Here is a 23507-nt window from a genome sequence, read left to right on the forward strand (position 1 = left end):
GCAAAAAGAAGATATTTTTACAGAGCTGCATGACTGTCTTTTGGTCTATTAGTGGTTTGTAGATCCAGAAATCATACAAATGATAACTGTCAACTGTGTATAGTTATCTCTGGGTAAGCCTCCAAACCTCTAACTCTGATCTGATCTTTCTAGGTTTGAACAGCAAGGGCTTTCTCACATTGCCTTTTTTTTCCCTGCAATCCTAGGCCCAGTTTATTTTTGCTTTGTGGCAGAAAGTGAATTAAAGGGCCCAGTGGAGAGTTCCCGTTGTGGTTCAGCAGGTTAAGAACCTGACACAGTGTCTGTGAGGATAAAGGTTCAATCCCTGGCCTCCCTCAGTGGATTAAGGATCCAGTGTTGCTGCAGGCTGCAGCACAGGTCGCAGATGAAGCTCAGATCTGGTGTTGCCATGGCTGTGGTGTAGGCCAGCAGCTACATCTCCAATTTGAGCCCTAACCTGGGAATTTCCAGGTGCAGCCGTTTAAAAAAAAAAAAAAAAAGTGCCCAGTCAGCTTTGCCATTTCTGCAAAGACTGTTCTTTAAGCAATGTGAGTTCTACAGTTCTGAAAGAAAGCTCATACAGCAGATACATACCTGTTTTCACTAGGATGCCCAGCATGCCGACATTCTGTGCCCCACCAACATCATCCCTGCAGTCCTAGAAAAGCATAAAGAAGCATTTAGTCCAGGGCTTTCGGGGAGCTTGCCAACAAAACTTACCAAATGATTTTCATTTATTAGGCTGAGATGGCTAACTCTAATTCCATGCTTTTTTGCTTAACATGAAAGAAAGGAGGGTGTAAAAAACCCTACATCTAACGGTCTGAGGGAGCATATTGTTTGGAAAGGGAGACATTACAGAAGTCAAGGTGTACAAAAGAGTAATAATCCTAGTAACATTATCCTAGTAAACATAAAAAGCACAGGTATAGTGGCATGTGGAGGTTCCCAGGCTAGGGGTCCAATCGGAGCTACAGCTGCCGGCCTATAGCACAGCCACGGCAACACAGATCCAAGCCACTTTTGCAACCTACACCACAGCTCATGGCAACACCGGATCCTTAAACCACTAAGCGAGGCCAGGGATTGAACCTGTGTCCTCAAGGATACTAGTTGAGTTCGTTACCACTGATCCATGACGGGAACTCCCGTTTCCTTTTAGAACAGGTGATGGAAGAAAAAGTATTCTATCATTTGGAAGCTTTTAAGGTGAATGATACAACTGCAGGACAGTGAATGAACCAGGTCCAGAAGACAGCTCTTTTGTTGCTCTTATAATACATTATCCTTTTCCATCCAATTGTCCATAACAGGTGGAATCAAGTCAAAGAGAATATTAAACAGATTCTGAGAGTGATACTCACTTCACATTTACGAGTAACAGATCAGCTTGAAAAAGCAGCTCTTTTCTAATTCTTACTCAACATAGGGGTGAACATACTTGGTTAAATGTTAATGACAAGGTAATAAAAATCCAAGAAGTGGAAGAAACACCAATGAAATCAATGCTGCCATCTCACATCTATAAGCAGGATTCATTCAGGCCATGCCTGAGGAAGTTCTTTTTTCCCTTAAAAATCATATTATTCAACAATAGCCCTAGGAAATTAGCCTCGGAGAGTCAAATCTTCATTCAAGGTCTAACTTAAAACCTTTTCTGGGAGTGACTGTCGTGAGTCAGAGGAAGCAAGTCTGACCACCATCCACAAGGATGAAGGTTCCAATCCTGGTCTCACTCAGTGGTTAAGGATCCGGCGTTGCTGTGAGCTGTGGTGTAGGTCACAGGCGTGGCTCAGATCCCGAGTTGCTGTGGCTGTGGTATAGGCCAGCGGCTACAGCTCTGATTGGACCCCTAGCCTGGGGACCTCCATATGCCACGGGTGCTGCCTTAAAAATTTTTTTTAAATTAAAAAAAATAAAAAACCCTTTTCTATTGCAACTAAACTTGCCTTGATTAAGCTGTGGAGATGGGGGAGGGGGAGAGAAGGAAGAAGGGAGGCGAGGAAAAGTGGACAAGGAAAAGGAGGGAAAAAACCATCCCTCTATTGGCTAACAACCCTCCGTGCAGCTGAACACTGCTGCTGCCTGCCCTTGCCGCCTTCCATCCCATCCCAGTACCAGTATCTCCAGGGATAAAGAAGTCTGATGTCTCCAGGCTAAGATAACCACTTTCTCGAACACATATTTGCCTAGGGAAGTCAGCGAAAGGCCAACCAAGGAGAACAGGTTACAGAAAAGATGGTTTTTCAAAACAGTATGGAGTTGAGTGATTATCCGACTGGGTTTTAGGTAAAAGAATAGAGAAGTGGAAGATGGAAGCAGGAGGACATGGCACCAGCACAAGTCAAGAAAATAAGGATCTATAGTTGGTTTTGGAGGAGTCCAAGACCTCCAAGTAGAGTCCAAGACCTCTACTTCCAGCTGTGCCACTTGTCCCCTGTGGGAATTCGGGATGGAGCTTACCTCTCTGAGTTTCAGTTCTCAGTGTAAAATGAGAAAGTCTGGACCAGACAATGGTCCCTTCCAGCCTAATATGTTATCATTTAAAACTGAAGTATAGGAGTTCCTGTCATGGCTCAGCGGTAATAAACCCAATTAGTATCCATGAAGACACAGGTTCAATCCCTGGGCTCGCTCAGTGGGTTAAGGATCCTGCATTGCCATGAGTTGTGGTGTAGGTCGCAGACACAGCTTGGATCCATCATTGCTGTGGCTGTGATGTAGGCTGGCAGCTGCAGCTCCGATTCAACCCCTAGCTTGGGAACTTCCATTTGCTGCAGGTTCCTAAAACAGACAAATAGAACTGAAATATAATCCTGGCCACCTACTTAGCCCAAGGCAGTGTGCTTTCTAGCTCTTTCCCCTTATAGCACACATAGGAGATAATGTTCCCAGTGCACTGGGTAAACTGACAAGGCGCTCACAGCCAAAGGTCACCAGCTAGGGCCTCCTATCACCTGGGTTCAGCCCTGCTGCTCAAAAGCCTGCGGCAATCGATATCTTTAGCTATTGTGGCACACTGACTGGGAAGGTCTTCCATAAAGTATATACTAGGAAAAAATCACTAGTGGCAAAATTCTTTAGGTACAGGTGATCTCTGCATTAAGCGATATTAAAAAAAAAAAAAAATCTACGGAGTTCCCATTGTGACTCAGTGGGTTATGAACCCGACTGGTATCCTTGGGGATGCAAATCTGATCCCTGGCCTCACTCAGTGGGTTAAGGATCCAGCATTGCTGTGGTGTAGGTTGCAGACATGGCTCGGATTCTGTGTTGCTGTGGCTGTGGTGTAGGCTGGCAGCTGCAGCTCCAATTCAACCCCTAGCCTGGGAACTTCCATAACCTGAAAGTGTGGCCCTAAAAAGCCAAAACAAAAAACAAACAAAAAAACAAAACTAAACTTGTGTTGAAGTTTACTTCAAAAAGACATATAAAGCCTTTAATTGACTTTAAACTGTATGTATCTAATCACAACATGAGGGCTGTCAGAAATAATCAACAATTTAGTACTTTAGAAGAACATCAGTAAACATCTGCTGGAAAGCCTGTCTCATAGCGGCCTCTTATTCCCACCTGATATCGCCAATAACAGAGTCTGCTCGTGTTTCAAAGCAGCGCTTTGCGTTGGCCCTTCCCAGCATGACAGGTGAGCTCAGGGCATTTCCTGGGCTCTTCTACTTACATCTCCTATCATGACGGCCTCCTCAGGTTCACAGCCAGTGCCCCGCAATGCTTCCAAAAAGAACGTTTTCTCTGGTTTCCCTACCACTGTGGCTTTGGAGTCTGTGGCATACTCTAAAGCAGTCACAAATGGTCCGGGCCCCAGGGCTAAGCCATCTTTCCTCTTGTAATACCTGGCTTTGTGGATTGCTATCAGAGGCGCCCCATCCAGGAGTAACCTAAAGAGACAAAGAAAATGGAAATTGGCTAAAAGCAAGGCTTTTATGACTGGAAAAGAATGTCAGACTTACAAAGTGCTTTTACTCACACTCACAGAAACAGATAGTTTCTTATTAACTTTTAATGACTTGCTGTCTTCTAATGAATTCGCTAGGAACTGCTGGGAATTAACACTCAGTACACTAAAGAAAGGTGATAGATTATTAAATTTGGGATTGCTTCAACCTTTTACCTTTAGTGGTTTCAGACACTTTCCCCAAATCACCAGGGAAAGAGAATTAAGAGAAGTAAAGCTAAATAAGATACTCTAGGAAAGAAGCTTAACTTAATGAGACAAGTTGTTTCAACCTCCCTAATGGTAAGCAGGAGCGTGAATCTTTTGCAATACGATGCAACTGTTGCTGTGGTGACAATTCAGCTAACTCCTAAAATACCTGGATGCCTCTTTCCTCTACTCCAAAATAGAATATTCTTTCTAATTCAGAAAGTTCATAGAGGATTTTACAAATATTTTCTGCCGGGATCTTTCCTCTTCATTCAACCTTTTGATCGCTTCCACTGCTACTATGCAAATTAGGCCTTGCTCAATGGGTTAAGGATCCGGTGTTGCCATGAGCTGCAGTGTAGGTTGCAGACACGGCTTGGATCCCTTGTTGCTATGGCTCTGGCGTAGGCTGGCTATAGCTCCGATTCGACCCCTAGCCTGGGAACCTCCATATGCCGAGGGAGGGGCCCAAGAAATGGCAAAAAAGACAAAAAAAAAAAAAAGAGTTGTCCTCTAGAGAACCAAACTCTACATATAGCTAAGGAGCCTCATTTGTGACTCAGGCAAACATAACAAAACAAATCCCCACAAACCCACAAACCTCTTAATACCCACCAACCCCCATCCAAAAAAATGTGCCATCCGTTCCGACAGTGCCGCCTGTAGTCACACACATTATCATCTAATGGAATGCGGGCCATGATACTCTTCTTACACTGCTTTTAACCAATAAAATAAATGATCTCACTAGCTTAATTTACTTTAAGTAATCTACTTAGTTAAAATATTTAGTATGTCCATCGAGGAAGAATTCATCACATCTTACCCTTCACAATTATGAGTAATTAAGCGCTCAGCTATGAAACTGCTAAATTATTCTTGTCAGTGGGCATGGAAATGCCTTCCTGTGGGAAATGAAGAACTCAGACATTTATGATTAAATATTTTATTAAGTAAAAACCAATACTGGACTATTACAGGGCCTTATTGTTAGTTACTACAAATTGCTCACAGCACAGGGCAAAGCTTTCAGCTTTATTCACTAATATTAGTACGAAGCAGACCTTAAAATCCAACAGTTAGGAAATCTGATAAAGCCACTATGCTGGCCTTGGAGAACCACAGCTGGAAGCAATGATATAATAATGGGTGATTTATCTATCACCCCTTTCATCACCCTGCCCCCAATCCCATTTATTTGCTGCTCTACCACGGAACTGGAATTCTTTATGCAACAGACCTCAAAATTGCTTTCCACCTATATAGCCAAACTAAAAACTCATTTGACTTAGCTTTGTTAATATTTTATTATATATTAACTGGGGATAAGACTTAGTGGCTTGATTGATGCATGTACTTAATTCCCAGGCAGTTACTTCAGTGCCTTCCCTGGGAAGGGCTGAAACTGCGGGCTCTTCTACATTTCTCTAAATGGGAACTCGTTCTACACAAGGCTGGAGAGAGAGGCATCTCTCGGGGAAGTGGTTCCTGCTTCTGTCATTCTTCTCTGCACAGCATAAGCGGTATTGCATTTTTGAAGAGCCAAGGTATGTTCAGGATGGCCTGAAAGGTAGATGTTTCCTAGGACACACATTAAAAGATTTTTTTAGAGACCTCCCGTCACGGTGCAGCGGAAACGAATCCAACTAGTATCCGAGAGGATGCGGGTTCTATCCCTGGCCCTGCTCAGTGGGTCGGGGATCTGGTGTTGCTGTGGCTGTGGTATAGGCCGGCAGCTGTAACTCCATTTTGACCCCTAGCCTGGGAACCTCCATATGCTGCAGGTGTAGCCCTAAAAAGCAAAACAAAAACAAAAACAAACAAAAAAATCGTATAGTTAAATATTTTCAAAAATATAAAAACATAGACACCTCACTACCTGTGAGTGTTTTCACATCTTCTAGAGAGGGTAACATGCTTTGTTTTGTTACCAGAAGTAATGCATCAACAAGAAATCAGAATTTTTCTGTCTGTGTTTAACTACAAGCCCACTGACGTGCAAGAAACGAGAAAAAAAGAGAAAAAGACACAAAGAAGGCCTGATGCAAAAATGTATGGCTCTACATTCCATGGAGGCAAAGGGTAAAAAGCTATTAAAAAACAAAACAAAACCTAGCAAGGGAGCAGGGCCAAATATAAAAATGCTAGGCAGCAGGAGAGAAAACTGAAGAGGATAAACTTAAATTCAGAGCACGGCACATTACTGAAAGGACCTTAAAGGGCCTCAAGTCCAACACGGCCCATTTTCCATATGAGGAGATCACTCGGAGACGCTGGCCAAGACAAAGGAGCTGGAACCCAGAGCTCCTGAAAGCCAGTCTAGCACTCTTCCAAATAAAATAACCTTTCTAGAAAAATGATCAACTTTTCACCATTTCTGCTGAAGAAGGTACATATGGAAATGCAATTACAGGGCAGCTTAAGTTACTGTCAAAAACCTCCCATAAGTTCATCATCAAACTAGTGAGTCCTTTCCTTCTAGATCCCAAAATAACCCTCCTCCCATCTTTCCTAACTCAGTACATCAGCCCCGATGCTCGAGCCAGACACCTAGCAGCCACCCAGGATTTCTCACTCTTCCTCATGCTCCCACATCCCCTATTCATCAGCAAACTCAGTCATTTCCAAGTCCAAAACAAAAATAAAATATATCTCAAAATGGTCTTACTCTGCTGAACTCTGCAATAGTCGAATTCATCTTCCTGCTTTCTGCCCTTGCCCTATTCCTGTGGCTGTGGTGTAGGCCAGCAGCTGTAACTCCATTTCGACTCCTAGCCTGGGAACTTCTTTTTTTGTACAGGCAATAGCAGCAGTCCTAAAAAGTACAGATGGGATCATGTCCCTCCCCTGCTTAAAACCCTTCAATCACTTCTCACTGCAAAGAGTATAAAATCCAAAGTCTTGGCTGCAGCCTGTAAGGCCTTGTACCTTATCTGGCCACCGTCTACATCTCCTGTCTCAAATCGCCTTCCCTTTCTTTCTTTCATATGTATGTATGTATTTATTTGTTTTTGCTTTTAGGGCTGCGCCTGCCGCATATGGAGATTCCTAGACTAGAGGTCGAATCAGAGCTACAGCTGCCGGCCTACACCACAGCTCACAGCAACACCAGATCCCCGACCCACTGAGCGAGGCCAGAAATCTAACCTGCATCCTCATGGATACTATTGGGTTCATTACTGCTGAGCCATGAAGGTAACTCCACCTTCCCTATCTCTGACTGTGTACCAGATAACAATATTCTTTTCTCAGTTCCTAAAAAGAGGCCAAACTCGTTCCTGCTTCAGCTGTGGCATTCCCTCCCTCTGAAACAGTGCCCCACACAGTTCGCACAACTATCTCCCGCTCATCTGCCAGGTCTCAGCTTCAGTGTCAGCACATCAAAGAAGTCATTCTCGACCTCCCTGGAAGGTGGACTTCCTTCTCACATCTCACCTGTATCTCATCCCCTTTTTCCTTTATATCATTTCCCCTGGTTTGTAATCAGTACTCAATTATGTTTGGTTTGTCTTCCTCACTAGAATGTAATCTCCATCATGGCCTCATCACTGTATTTCTTACTTCCAAAAAAAAAAACAAAGCAAAAAAATCTCCATCGAAACGTCCGTCGTGGCTTAGCACAAACGAATCTGACTACTAACCATGAGGATGCTGGTTCGATCCCTGGCCTCGCTCAGTGGGTTAGGGATCCGGCGTTGCCTCGAGCTGTGGTACAGGTCACAGACACGCTCGGATCTGGCACTGCTGTAGCTGTGGAGTAAGCCAGCAGCTACAACTCTGATTTGACTCATAGTCTGAGAGCTTCCATATGCCGCAACACCTTAAAAAAAGCCAAAAAGAAGTTCCTTTTTAGGTTAAAAACTAATTTCAAAAACCTGGAAATACTCAAAAAAAAAAAAAAAAACAGACAAAAAAGGAGTCTCCATTATAGCTCAGTGGTTAACGAACCCGACTAGGATCCATGAGGCCTCAGGTTTGATCCCTGGCCTTGCTCATTGGGTTAAGGATCTGGCGTTGCCATGAGCTGCAGAGTAGGTTGGATCCTGCGTTGCTGTTGCTGTGGCTGTGGCTGTGGTGTAGACTGGAGGCTACAGCTCCGATTAACCCCCTGCCTGGGAACTTCCATGTACCATGGGTGGGTAAGGCCTTAAAAAAAAAAAAAAAAAACCTGGAAGTAACAATTGGAAATTCATGGCTACACAATTAATTGCACTTTTTAAAGTGGAATATGCTCTGGGAAAACAGGTTTTAGAAGAATATTTAAGAACATAAAAAAACACACACAATATATTGCTGGGTTTTTAAAAGCAAGTTACCACAGTATATATACATTCTTACTTTTGTCTAAATGTATATGTGCATGTAAACAAACTAGCTATGTACTAAAATGTTATTGTAGTTCTCTTAGGTGGAGAACTATAGGTAATTTTTTTTATTCATTTTTCTTTTTCCAGCATTTGAATATTTCCACAATGAAGGCATATTACTTTTGAGGTCAGAGATATTTTTTCAGTCTTGTTATTACTAAATTCAAGTTAGATTAAGTGCTCTGCTTGCCCAGATGGCCTTTCTCCTTAATAGAGAACATGAAATTTTAATTAAAATTGGTCCATTAATGGGAGTTCCCGTCGTGGCGCAGTGGTTAACGAATCCGACTAGGAACCATCAGGTTGCGGGTTCGGTCCCTGCCCTTGCTCAGTGGGTTAACGATCCGGCGTTGCCGTGAGCTGTGGTGTAGGTTGCAGACGCGGCTCGGATCCCGCGTTGCTGTGGCTCTGACATAGGCCGGTGGCTACAGCTCCGATTCAACCCCTAGCCTGGGAACCTCCATATGCCGCGGGAGTGGCCCAAGAAATAGCAACAACAACAACAACAACAACAACAACAAAAATAAATAAATAAATAAATAAATAATAATTTTAAAAAAATTGGTCCATTACTAAAATCCTTAAGCTTTGGATTTCTAACAGGTCAGAATACGAAAAAGGACCTTGCTACACACTAGGTCTACCACTGTGAAAATGAATGAACTGGAGCTATAGGCATTCGTATTGATGAATCACACAAAATTTCTAGGGAGGAAACCAAACTGAAGAACATAGAAAGTATAAAACATGCAAGTAATACTCTATACTGTCTAGAAATACCTGCATATGTGTTATAAGAAATGCAAGACGGGAGTTCCCATTGTGGCACAGCAGAAATGAATCCGAACCATGAGGTTGTGGGTTTGATCCCTGGCCTTGCTCAGTAGGTTAAGGATCCGGCATTGCCATGAGATGTGGCGTAGGTCACAGACGCAGCTTGGAGCCCAAGTTGCTGTGGCTGTGGTGTAGGCCGGCAGCTGTAGTTCCAATTGGACCCCTAGCCTGGGAACCTCTATATGCTACAAAAAAAGAAAAAGAAAAAAAAAGAAAGAAAAAGAAATGCAAGACAATAATAAAAACAAAAGTCATAACCCTTATTTTACTTTTGAGTCTTGGTTGAGGGATATAAAGGGGATTTCAAATGTGCTGATAATTTTTATTTCTTAAACTGGTTGATATTATTATATCAACTCCCGTCTTGCATTTCTTATAACACATATGCAGGTATTTCTAGACAGTATAGAGTATTATCTTGCATGTTTTATATTAATATAATATTCATTATATTACACTTTGTATCTTTTAGCATTAGGTAAAAGGAAAAAAGCCATCAGTGGGTGTCAGGATTTGAATGTTTCACTGACTCCAAACCTAAATCATGTCTACTCTTTTATAAGTGGTTCATATCCTTCCCCAAAATCGATTCTTTAAAATTTAGTATTCTCAAGTTCATTCAGATATTTAAGACATATTTGCAGACAGAGTATACTATGCACTTTGGGGCAGGGGGTGCTACCCATTCAAAATATAGTAAAGCAGAGGCAGTATAACATGGAAGGTTGATATATCTGCCTGAGGGCAATATGCCTCTAAATTTAGGGGGCATTCAAGGTAGCTATGCAAAGGGTTTAAAATGTACCGTTTATTCTCATTATGAACCTGAATAGTAATTTAACTAGTTGGCGGTTTCTTTGAGATGTCTATATTTGCCACTCACCATCCAAAAAGCTGTAGTCATTGGCTGGAAGGCATGGTCTCTGTGGAGACATCAATATGCAAAGGAGGGCAAGACCTAAAATCCTTCTGTTAACTTTCCACCCAGCTGTTAAGTGCATTTGTGAAATTAGAGTTGACCTATAAATGCACTATAATGCTTTAAAATGTAGTGTTTAAAAAATCAATATGGTTAGGGAAGTGTACTAATTAGACAGCATCCGAGCAATTACTAAGGCAGTATTATGTCAGCATGCATTTTTATTACCCTGAGTCTAGTATTTATCTAAGACAGAGACCTCCCAACTTCCTATTAAATATGTCCTTCCCAAATTACCAGCTAAAAATCAATCAATATCTTCTCCTTGAATTCTGTAGTTCAAGAAATGAATAAAATATAGTAGAGGGTAAATGCAGAAGTAAGACATAATAGCAGGTCCTCTATTTTAAATGAAAATAGAGTTGTAAATTTTGGTAGAGTTATAAATTTTACTTAAGGAGCAAGTGAGATTATCCCCCTGTCCCCCAAGAAGCTAGAGTAGAAAACTGAAGCAGGCAAAACAAAGAATTTCTAATATTAAACCAAACTGGCATAGCAGTGGATCTCTGGGAAATAATGTCTACTGAGGAATTATAAAAAGCGAGTTTGTTTTTGCAGTTCCCGTCGTGGCTCAGTGGTTGACGAACCCGACTAGTATCCATGAGGATGCGGGTTCAATCCCTGGCCTCACTCAGGGGGTTGAGAATCTGGCATTGCTGTGAGCTGAGATGTAGGTCACAGACGCAGCTCAGATCCTATGTTGCTGTGGCGTAGGCTGGCAGCTATAGCTCCGTTTCAACCCCTAGCCTGGGAAACTCCATATGCCACGGGTACAGCCCTTAAAAAAAAAAAAAAAAAAATTTGTTTCTATTTAAACAAAGGCTTAACTATCATAGTGACTAAGATGGTCACAAATAAGAATGCATTAAGGAACTATAGTTTCCATTAACCGAGGATCTAAAATTAATGTGTAAATACACTGGGAACTGTCTAGTCACTTATGATGGAGCATGATAATGTGAGAAAATAGAATGTGTACATGTATGTGTAACTGGGTCACCATGCTGTACAGTAGAAAAAAACTGGATTGGGGAAATAACTATGAAAATAATAATAATAAAAAAAGATAAATTAAATTAAATTAAATTAATGTGCAAATGGAAAAAAAGTTGACTGTTTCCACAGTGCTATTTCTGGCCACATAGATTGCATGGGAGAGCCATCTTCAAGGTCAACTAATGTGCACAAATGCGTGAACCTTGTACTGAGTTTAGTTTCCAAATACATGGATCTACCATATGACCCAGCAATTCCACTCTTGGGCATATATCCAGACAAAACTTTCCTTAAAAAAGACACATGCACCTGCATGTTCACTGCAGCACTATTCACAATAGCCAAAGACATGGAAACAACCCAAATGTCCATCGACGTATGACTGGATCAGGAAGATGTGGTATATACACAATAGAATACTACTCAGCCATAAAAAGAACAAAACAATGCCATTTGCAAGCAACATGGATGGAACTAGAGACTCTCATCCTGGGTGAAGTAAGTCAAAAAGAGAAAGACAAATACCTTATGATATCACTTATATCTGGAATCTAATATACAGCACAAAGGAACTTTTCCACAGAAAAGAAAATCATGGACTTGGAGAATAGACTTGTGGTTGCCAAGGGAGAGGGGGAGGGAGTGGGATGGATTGGGAGCTTGGGCTTAATAGATGCAAACTATTGCCTTTGGAATGGATTAGCAATGAGATCTTGTTGTGTAGCACTGGGAATTATGTCTAGTCACTTATGATGGAGCAAGATAATAGGAGAAAATAGAATGTATATGTGTACGTGTAACTTAGTCACCATGCTGTACAGTAGAAAAAAGTTGTATTGGGGAAATACAATTAAAAAAAATTTTTTAAAGAAAAAAAAAATAAAGTTTCCAACAAACATTCTGATTTTACAATATATACATCAAGAAATGAATTCTACATCAAATATAAGTTAGAATGATTCTTGTAGATCTTTGTTGCACTGGTATGCAAATGATGTCAAACAGCAAAAATTTACCAAGCTATTAAAAAAAATTTAAGTTAGTTCAATGTACACCTATGCAGTATGTAGGAATACTTATCAAAAATTTAAAGGCAGGAGTTCCCGCCATGGCTCAGTGGTTAACGAATCCGACTGGGAACCATGAGGTTGCAGGTTCAATCCCTGACCTTGCTCAGTGGGTTAAGGATCCGGCGTTGATGTGACCTGTGGTGCAGGTCACAGATTGGGCTTGGATCCCGCGTTGCTGTGGCTGTGGTGTAGGCCGGCAGCTACAGCTCCAACTGGACCCCTAGCCTGGGACCCTCCATATGCTGGGGGAGCAGCTCTTGAAAAAGCAAAAAAGACAAAAAAGACCAAAAAAAAAAATTAAAGGTAAATTACAGTTTATTGTTTGACGAGAGATAAAAGGCAAGATGAAAAATGAAAAATCTATAAAAAATGAAAAATCCAAGGGAAAAAAAAATCACACTCTTACTCTGAAGCAGACCTGCGAATAAATTCTGATCTGATTTATTTTAGGAAGAACGAGAACCAGAATGTAGTCTTCCTTTTGGGAGCAGCAGTAAAAGGTTCATGCAGGTAAAATGCACACACATTGAAGATTTACCTTACTTGTTAACACTGAAGATTTACCTTACTTGTGGTTCCCCATATTTCTACCAACAGCCATTAGAACATCTCCACTTCTCTAGCCCGGCAGTTCAAACACCATAACCCTAAACTCATTACCTCCAGAACCCACACAGGCTGTGTTCTTTATCACACAAGCTCAGGTTAGATACCAGGATGTCCTGCTTGACTCACTGTTCTACACCCCCTTGACCCAATTGTCCACCAAGTCATGCTGATGCTACCTGAACCTCGTTTTCTTCTTCCCTCCTGCCATCATCCCAGATCAGACTACCATTATGCCAACTTTTTTTGATAAGTCTGGATTCCTGCTGGAGGAGGAATCACATTTATTGCTTTTGGTTTGTTAGCCTGGGTCCTATCTTCCTTCAGAGATCATAGCCAGTGAAGAATCATAAGAGTGATAATAAAAAACTGACAGCTTTAGAGCTGTAATTTTATTATGAATTTCTGCCCCAGATTACTGATACACAAACCAGAAAAATCCTAATGATCATCACATTTTAACATCTTTATTTTTAAAAAACTGAGATACTGACACCTATGGTCAATTAATCTTTGACAAGGGAGGCAAGAACATCAAATGGGAAAAAGAAAGTCTATTCAGCAAGCATTGCTGGGAAACCTGGACAGCTGCATGCAAAGCAATGAAACTAGAACACACCCTCACACCATCCACAAAAATAAACTCCAAATGGCTGAAAGACTTAAATAGACGACAGGACACCATCAAACTCCTAGAAGAAAACACAGGCAAAACACTCTCGGACATCAACATCATGAATATTTTCTCAGGTCAGTCTCCCAAAGCAATTGAAATTAGAGCAAAAATAAACCCATGGGACCTCATCAAACTGAAAAGCTTTTGCACAGCAAAGGAAACCCAAAAGAAAACAAAAAGACAACTTACAGAATGGGAGAAAACAGTTTCAAATGATGCAACCGACAAGGGCTTAATCTCTAGAATATATAAACAACTTATACAATCCAACAGCAAAAAAAACCAATCAATCAATGGAAAAAGGGGCAAAAGACCTGAATAGACATTTCTCCAAAGAAGATATACAGATGGCCAACAAACACATGAAAAAATGCTCAACATCGCTGGTTATAAGAGAAATGCAAATCAAAACTACCATGAGATATCACCTCACACCAGTCAGAATGGCCATCATTAATAAATCCACAAATAACAAGTGCTGGAGGGGCTGTGGAGAAAAGGGAACCCTCCTACACTCTTGGTGGGAATGTAAACTGGTACAGCCACTATGGAGAACAGTTTGGAGATACCTTAGAAATCTATACATAGAACTTCCAATATGACCCCACAATCCCACTCTTGGGCATCTATCCGGACAAAACTCTACTTAAAAGAGACACGTGCACCCGCATGTTCATTGCAGCACTATTCACAATAGCCAGGACATGGAAACAACCCAAATGTTCATCGACAGACGATTGGATTCGGAAGATGTGGTATATATACACAATGGAATACTACTCAGCCATAAAAAAGAATGACATAATGCCATTTGCAGCAACATGGATGGAACTAGAGAATCCCATACTGAGTGAAATGAGCCAGAAAGACAAAGACAAATACCATATGATGTCACTTATAACTGGAATCTAATATCCAGCACAAATGAACATCTCCTTAGAAAAGAAAATCATGGACTTGGAGAAGAGACTTGTGGCTGCCTGATGGGAGGGGGAGGGAGTGGAAGGGATTGGGAGCTTGGGCTAATCAGACACAACTTAGAATAGACTTACAAGGAGATCCTGCTGAATAGCATTGAGAACTTTGTCTAGATACTCATGTTGCAACAGAAGAAAGGGTGGGGGAAAAAATGTAATTGTAATGTATACATGTAAGGATAACCTGACCCCCTTGCTGTACAGTGGGAAAAAAAAAAAAACTGAGATAGTAATACTTATTTCATTTGGTCTTGAAGTGATTTTTTTTTTTTTTTTTTGTCTTTTTGCTATTTCTTGGGCCGCTCCCGCGGCATATGGAGGTTCCCAGGCTAGGGGTCGAATCGGAGCTGTAGCCACCGGCCTACGCCAGACCCACAGCAACGAGGGATCTGTGCCGCGTCTGCGACCTACACCACAGCTCACGGCAACGCCGGATCGTTAACCCACTGAGCAAGGGCAGGGACCGAACCCGCAACCTCACGGTTTCTAGTCGGATTCGTTAACCACTGAACGGGAACTCCTTGAAGTGATCTTTAAGATTACCTGTCCTCATGTACAATTTAGGTGGCCAGAAAGTAAAATACATGTAACGTGACATGAAGTGTCACAACGGGAACTCCTTGAAGTGATCTTTAAGATTACCTGTCCTCATGTACAATTTAGGTGGCCAGAAAGTAAAATACATGTAACGTGACATGACAAAGACTTAAGAAGAGAAGAAGGAGGTATATGATCACATGAAAAATAAGTAGCTAAAGACTTACCGGAATGCTTGATTCAGAATTTGATAATGAAAATGTTCTGGTGCCAATCCTATGACCACAGCATTAGGATCACCTGTTTGGATTCCTGGGCATAGAAAGAAAAAATTATGGAAAAGTGCAATTAACAGTAATGTCACATTTTATTAATGAAGTACTTTTAGTCAATTAAGTACAAATGTTTGCTGTACCCATAATCTGAAGTTTAAGAGATTATCCTGCCCAGTCTATTTTGGAAATCTAAGTGATACTTTAAAGGAAAAAAAAAAAAAAAACCAGTCTCCTAGTATTTTTGTATATTCCTTTTGCATGGTCTTATAGCTACTCAGTTACTAGAAGATCTGAACTGAGACCTGTAAGCTGAGGTTCTCAAACAAGTAACAATTTCTAACTTCAAAAACCTTTACTGATTACAATCAACAAGAAGAGCGATGATGAGTTCTCTATGAGCTATCAGATCAATAGCAACTGATGAGGGACTGAAATTAGAGGCAAGGGAAATTAGGCTTTCTAATTGTCACAGCTGAAGCTAACACACTCATGATAAATATGGAACCCACTGTTAGATTCCAGTTTTCTACATAATGCCTAGTCCACTTTTAGTTTCACAAATATTATTCTATTATTAAAGCATGTTTTAAAGCCTTGGTAACTGATGAGAGGACCTCAGACACAAGAATCAAACAGGTACATTCATCATCATAGCTATTAAAAGTCTGATGGAAGAGCCTGTGAATTATCCATATGCTGATTCCTATTTGCCTCTCTTACTGCCTGCTTTTAAGCATTCTCATTTTCAATTCTACCAAAATATGAGGGGAAGAAATAGAGCTGATACCCAAGATTTCCAATTTCCTCCTTACCAGCAGCCATGAGTACTGAGTAACTGGTTAAAAGTTTGTTGAAGGAAGAAAATAAAATCTGTGGCTACAGTTAGGAGTTTTTTGTGTTATTATTATTATATCCATCTACCCCAGGAAAGATATTCAAAATTAACAAAGATATTTCCATCCCCTTCAAAACTCATCTTCTTCAGATATTTTTATGTATATAAAGAGGTTGCAAAAAAAAAAAGAAAGAAAAGAAAAAAAGAATGGGAGTTCCCGTCGTGGCACAGTGGTTAACAAATCCAACTAGGAACCATGAGGTTGAGGGTTCAATCCCTGACATTGCTCAGTGCGTTAGGGATCCAGCATTGCCGTGAGCTGTGGTGTAGGTCGCAGATGCGGCTCAAATCCTGCATTGCTGTGGCTATGGTGTAGGCCAGCAGCTACAGCTCCAATTAGACCCCTAGCCTGGGAACCTCCATATGCCGAGGGAGCAGCCCTAGAAAAGGCAAAAAGACCAAACAAAAAAAAAAAAGAAAAAGATGTTGCAAATTTAGTCTTACACCAAATAACAAAGATTTCTTTCAGACCTGGGGTTCTGCTCATATATGCCAACTCCAGCCCACTGCTGACACAACTAGAATCTTTTAACTTTCTTCAATAAAGTAAAAAGATCCTAATAAAAATTGTTTTGCAGTACTCTGGAAATGAATGTTTGTCATCATTTTTGGTAGCTCAGTTTCTGAATATCATTTTCATAATATGGGGAATTCACTAGCTCATAAGGCGTGGTAAGAAGCAGAGCTCACCCTCTCCTCAGAGGGTGAAAACACCAGGTACTTACTCTTCCAGCCTCTCTGCAGCTATGGGTACTGGCTGAGACAGAGGTTCTGCCAATCAAAGTCACCCACCCAGGGCTTTAAATTGGGATCTAGGAACATAAAGCAGCAGGGAGAACTCCACCGGAAATTCTGAAGCAGCAGTGCTAGCTGAAACCACAAACAAGTTGCAGAGGTCTGCGCTTGGCGGGGATGGTACGGGGCAGGCACCTGGTGCCCTTGGTCAGTTCTGCAGCATGGCTTGTTGCACTGCTCCTCAGAGAACAGCCCCTGAGACCCATCTCTAGTTCCCATGGGCAGTTCTGTGGACATGGCAGGAGTGAAGGCATGGCAGGCCGGGGGGACGGGGCGGCACCTGGTCAGTTCTTCAGCATGAGATGTCACACTGCTCTTCACAGAATAGCCTCTGACACTCATCTGTAGTTTCCATGGGCAGGTCTGTGGCCCACTCAAACACCTGTTTTTTTCTTTTTGTCATGGGCATTTAAACAAGTATTTAAAAAATACAAAGACTACCCCTTAATGACCCCGATGTACCCATCACCCAGCTTTGACAGTCATCAACATTTTGCCAATCTTAGCTACCGTTCTCAACATTTTTAAAAGTCTCTTTATTTTAAGGGCCGCATGTGCAGCATATGGAAGTTCCCAGGCTAGGGGTCAAATTGGAGCTGCAGCTGCCTAAAAAGTCTTTTTAAAGTAAACCCCTGACACCATATCATCTCACCCCTTCATATGTCAGTATCTTTAACTGATAAAGGCCTAAAAATAACCCACATTATTATATCAACAGTGTCACTAATTCTTCAATATTACTCAATACCTAGTCCACATTTTTGTTTTGTTTTGTTTTTTTGCTTTTTAGGGCCATACCCAAGGCACATGGCAGGTGAGAATTCTACCACTGAACCACCCATGCAACCTGAGGCATATGGAAGGTCCCAGGCTAAGGGTTGAAGCAGAGCTGTAGGTGCTGGCCTACACCATAGCCACAGCAATGCAGGAGCCAAGCCACGTCTGCAACCTACACCACAGCTCACGGCAACGCTGGATCCTTAACCCACTGAACGAGGCCAGGGATTGAACCTGAAACCTCATCATTTCTGCTGTGCCATAGCGGGAACTACCCTAGTCCACATTTGAATTTCCCCAAATGTCTCAAAATGCCTCTTTTCATCTAATATGTAATTGGCACCCAACATGGTCCATATATTGCACTTGACTGTTGTCATTCTACAGCAGCATTCCTCTCCACTTACTAGAGCAACTAGATCATTAACCTTGGAAAAGGTCCCCCGTTCTGGATTTGGCTGTTTGTAATGTTATTTAATTTGTTCCTGTACTCTTTTTTTCTTATTCTTTTTGGTCTTTTCTAGGGCCACACTAGCGGCATATGGAGGTTCCCAGGCTAGGAGTCGAATCGGAACTACAGCCGCTGGCTTATGCCATAGCCACAGCAACTCAGGATCCGAGCTGTGTCTGTGACCTACACCACAGTTCACGGCAATGCCGGATCCTTAACCAACTGAGCGAGGCCAGGGATCAAACCTGAAATGTCATGGTTCCTAGTCAGATGCGTTAACCACTGAGCCACAGTGGAAACTTGCCCTTTACACTTATTATTTATTATTATTTCCTATAAATCAGTAATTGGATCTAGAGGCTTCATAAGTTCACATTCAATTACTGGGCAAGATTATTTCATGGGCAACGCCTATGAATTTCCTATTCTATCACATCATGAAGCTCAGGAGTTCTGGGTATTCTACTTCTGGTGATGTTAAGATTGCTCAGTAAGTTCAGGTGGTATTAGCCTGATCCCTCTGTTTTGAAGTTCCATATCAACTCTTCACCTGAAGTGTTTAAAATCTATTGATATTGGAGTTCCCGTCGTGGCTCAGTGGTTAACGAAGCCGACTAACATCCATGAGGACAACGCAGGTTCCATCCCTGGCCTTGCTCAGTAGGTTAAGGACCCAGGATGGCCGTGGGCTGTGGTGTATGTCACAGACACGGCTTGGATCCCGCACTGCTGTGCCTGTGGTGTAGGCCATCAGCTATTGCTCTGATTCGACCCCTAGCCTGGGAATCTGCATATGCTGTGGGTGCGGCCCTAAAAAGACAAAAAAAAAAAAACTATTGATGTTGTTACCTATTTCATCAAGGTTTGTCAAACAGTAATTTTCTAATTCTGCAATTCCTTTTGTACTTACTAGTTAGAATTCTCCTATAAAGAACTTCTCATCAAATATTTCAATATTCTAAAACACAGTTAAAATAGGAAAGGCAGAATAAACACTTGTTTCATTTATCATTTTTTAGAACGAGGTACTTCCCTAAAAACTTCCAATAGTGACCAATGAGTTTTGTGAGACTGAGTATCATTTCAAACTTTTCATACACATGATGTATTGTGATCTACTGAAATAATTTTTCTTTTTCATGCTAACATTATCCCTTCAAATTGGCTTCAGTGCCCTTTAGGCATGACCTAAGTCTTGAATAGTTTTCTTGCTAACGCAATTAGTTATCCCAGACTCATTTTATACAATGCCTGCCTAAATCTGAAATCAGCTATTTCTCCATGGAACTAAAGTGGGAAACCACAGAAGACACCATGTCTGACCATTGGGTTTCACTACTTCAATACCTTTTCAGTAGGAGATCAAAATAATAGGTATTTTTTAGGAGAACAAGGAAGTTGATAATATTTTTAATTCAAAATTAATACACAACTTATTTGATATTCATATTTTTATCTTTTCATTGACACTTAAAATCTAGAGTATTAACAACACTAGCATAACTGCTACTTTGCTTTATCCTGTAATATACCCATAATTATAAAATATTGTCAACACCACTAAAAATACCAAGACTACCGAATGCAGCTTTAGACTTCTTTGCAGTTCTTTTACCCCTAGAATTTATCCCACTATGAATGTCAAAATACTGTATTCGAAAAAATATAGTGCATTTGAAGTAGAAGTTCCATCATGGCTCAGTGGAAACGAATCTGACTAGGAACCATGAGGTTGAGGGTTCGATCCCTGGCCTCACTCAGAGGGTTGAGGATCCGGTGTTGCCGTGAGCTGTGATGTAGGTCGAAGACACAGCTCAGATGTACTGGGGCTCTGGCGTACACCAGCTGCTATACCTCCAATTAGACCCCTAGCCTAGGAACCTCCACATGCCACAGGTGTGGCCCTCAAAAGACAAAAAAATAAAGTCATTTGAGTAATTTTTTTCTCCAAGTGGTTACATCACTAACTTTATATAGATATTACTAACTTTACACAGAGTTCACTTGCTTCAACCTATTTTCGGTTTTCAGGGATTGGTTTTCTTTTCTTTTTTATAGCAAGCTGAAACCTGCAGCATATGGAAGTTTTCTGAGCCAGGGGTCTAATGAGAGCTGCAGCTGGAGTCTATGACACAGCTCATGGCAACGCCCAGTCCTTAACCCACCAAGCGAGGCAATGGATCGAACCCGCATCCTCATGGCGACAACGTCGGGTTCTCAACCTACTGAACCACAACGGGAACCCCTGTTTTTAACTTTTTAGTTGTCTTCTAAATATGTAAAATATTTACATGGTTCCAAAGATAATAAGGTACTTTTAAAGAAATCACCTCTCCTCTTCCTGCCCTCCCTCCCACTTTAGATAACTTTTTTTTTTTTTTTGCTTCTTAGGGCCGCACCTGCAGCATATGGACGATTCCAGGCTAGAGGTCAATTGCAGCTGCTGGGATCAAACCTGCATCCTCATAGATACCAGTTGTTTCTTTACCACTGAGCCACAACAGCAACTCCTAGATAACCATTTTTACTAGTTTTTCATGTATCTTCCTTGAGCTTCCTTTCACAAATATAAGACAAATATATATGTCCATTTCTCTCTCATTTTCTTACACAGAAAATACATAAGGTTTTCTATAACTTACTTTTTTCACTTAATATATCCTATGAGGATAGCATTCGCTTTTATTTGTCTTTCAATTACAAAGCATTCCATTTTGTGGACATAACCATAGCTTTAATCAGTCTCTACCAGTGAACATTTGGGTTGTTTCCAATCTTTTGTTATTACAAATAAGATCATAATGAACATCTGTATTCATATGTCCTTGTACATTTTCTTCTTTTTATGTCTGCACCTGCGGCATATGGAAGTTCTCAGGTCAGCGGTCAGCTGAGACCTATACCCGCAGCCATGGCAACCTGGATCTGAGCTGCATCTTCGGCCTAGGCCGCAGCTTGTGGTAATGCCATATCCTTAACACACTGAACCACAATGGGAACTCCTCCTTGTACAGTTTTGGAGACAGATTCCCACAGGGGGCAGTAATGCTTCACATGCAATTTTCAAAGCTATTGCCAAATTCTTCTCCATAGGAGTTGCACCATTTTATAGTCCTGTCAGCAGTCAGGTCATTTTAATAAGTTTATTTTCTGTTTAATTCAGCCAAAGCTGGTTTCTGTTTCTATTAAATAACAATTCTGATTGATAAACAGGTATATTTCCTGATCGTACAAGTTTTGAGGTTCTGCCTAACTGTATATCTACACTGAAGTTCCCTATCATTACTTGCAAAGTTATCAGTTTTATAATGATGTATTTATATCCATTTTTTCTATACTATGTCATTTCATTCTGAGTATCATCTACAAAAAAAAAAAAAAGTAGCAAAGCTTCATAAAACTAGGATGTTTTTCCAGAGTTTGTTAATTTTTCCCAAGAGAAAAGTTTTATTTTCTCTTGATTGAAAATATTTCATGGTCATTGCAAAAACTTCACATTATACAGAGTGACATCTATTTTAAAACAAGCAGATCTTAGTTTATCTCATGTAATCAAATTAATAGAATGGTTCCAGGACTGAGGATTATAATACTCAAAGAAATCTTGAACTGTGTTTTTTAAAACTGTGGATCATGATCCATTAAGCAGATTGTGCTACTAATACAGAAGACTCTGTTAAACAGCATCAGAATCACATAATTAAGTAAACCAAATAGAAAACAGAGTACACCTCATACAGTAAGAATAATTATTATTTAACATACAGAAATACACATATTTATGTCCCAGATTTCTATGTAATATGTTTCACTTATTGTAGAGTGGAGTCAAAACATGTCTGAGAAACACCAATTTAGATTTAAACCATGTGCTGACCATTTCAATAACAGAAAATATGAATAAACACTTCTAAACATTCGGTTTTAAGAATGATTTATAAGGAAATATAAAAAGACAAAAAAAAAAAAAGTGCCCTCCTCTCATTGGAGTTCCCGTGGTGGCGCAGTGGTTAACGAATCCGACTAGGAACCATGAGGTTGCGGGTTTGGTCCCTGCCCTTGCTCAGTGGGTTAATGATCCGGCGTTGCTGTGAGCTGTGGTGTAGGTCGCAGACGCAGCTCGGATCCCGCGTTGCTGTGGGTCTGGCGTAGGCCGGTGGCTACAGCTCCGATTCAACCCCTAGCCTGGGAACCTCCATATGCCGCAAGAGCGGCCCAAAGAAATAGCAAAAAAAAAAAAAAAAAAGAGGGAAAAAAAAGGAAATATAAAGAACCAATCGTTAAGTCCTTTCAAATTTTCCCTACCTTTAAAATCAGGTAGGGCCCGATCATCAACCAGCAGCATGGGTCGGACTTGTTTCTGCTCTACCAAGTTTCTGGCTGCAGTCAGAGAAGTGAATATTTCATCTTCAGAGATATCAAACTCCAATTTTTTCAACCTTTCCAATAGGTCCTGTTTGCTCTCTTTGGTTGTATTGGTCACAAACCTAATCATTACAGAAGTGGCACGTAACCTGGAAAAATAAAATTCAGACGTCAATAGGCAGCTTTTACACTCTAGCCCCATAAAACCTCCTCATTTGTTCTGTGTGTGTTTGTTTTTTTGTTTTTGTATGCCCACAGTTTGTAGATGTTCCCGGACCAGGGATCAAACCCACACCAGAGCAGCCACTGCCGTGACAATACCATTGTGCCACAAGGGAACTTCCAAAAACCTCCTAATTTGGTAGTACTTGCCAAAGGTCAAAAAAGAAAGGATAAGTCATTGAGTAAGTGTCCTTATGGCCAACAGGTTTCATAAGCTATCCAAAAGTGCTTACAAATTATCCACACCCTGTGGGCTGCTTCATCTCCAAAGGCTGTGAAGTCTACCTTTTCAAGGGCCTTCTATACCTAGGCTGAATTTTACTATAGGGTTTTAGTAAAGACATGGGGAAAAAAAAAGCTTAATAACTCTCATACTCACAGAATACGGAAGGTAAAGTTATCATAGAGATTATCTACTAGTGCAACCTTCTGAAGATAAGGAAACTCATGCTTCATGACTGCGCTCAGTTGTACACAGCTGGGCAGCCACAGAGCTGAAAAAAGAACTCTAGCCTATGTC

The 23507-nt window shown here is 41.0% G+C and overlaps 1 protein-coding gene across 7 annotated transcripts in view; it reads right to left on the reverse strand.

The window, feature by feature from the left end:
* Positions 1 to 23507, reverse strand: part of HDHD2 (haloacid dehalogenase like hydrolase domain containing 2) — a 48101-nt gene that overhangs the window by 5481 nt on the left and 19113 nt on the right. For all 7 annotated transcript variants that reach the window (XM_047764235.1, XM_047764242.1, XM_047764229.1 and 4 more), the window contains 4 exons: positions 22706 to 22914; positions 15435 to 15519; positions 3683 to 3899; positions 595 to 658 (listed from right to left, as the gene is read on the reverse strand). In XM_047764235.1, the coding sequence (XP_047620191.1) occupies positions 595 to 658; positions 3683 to 3899; positions 15435 to 15519; positions 22706 to 22914 (575 nt within the window). The remainder of the gene's footprint in view (positions 1 to 594; positions 659 to 3682; positions 3900 to 15434; positions 15520 to 22705; positions 22915 to 23507) is intronic.

The sequence above is a fragment of the Phacochoerus africanus genome, chromosome 2 (assembly GCF_016906955.1).
Source record: "Phacochoerus africanus isolate WHEZ1 chromosome 2, ROS_Pafr_v1, whole genome shotgun sequence".
Lineage (NCBI taxonomy): Eukaryota > Metazoa > Chordata > Mammalia > Artiodactyla > Suidae > Phacochoerus > Phacochoerus africanus.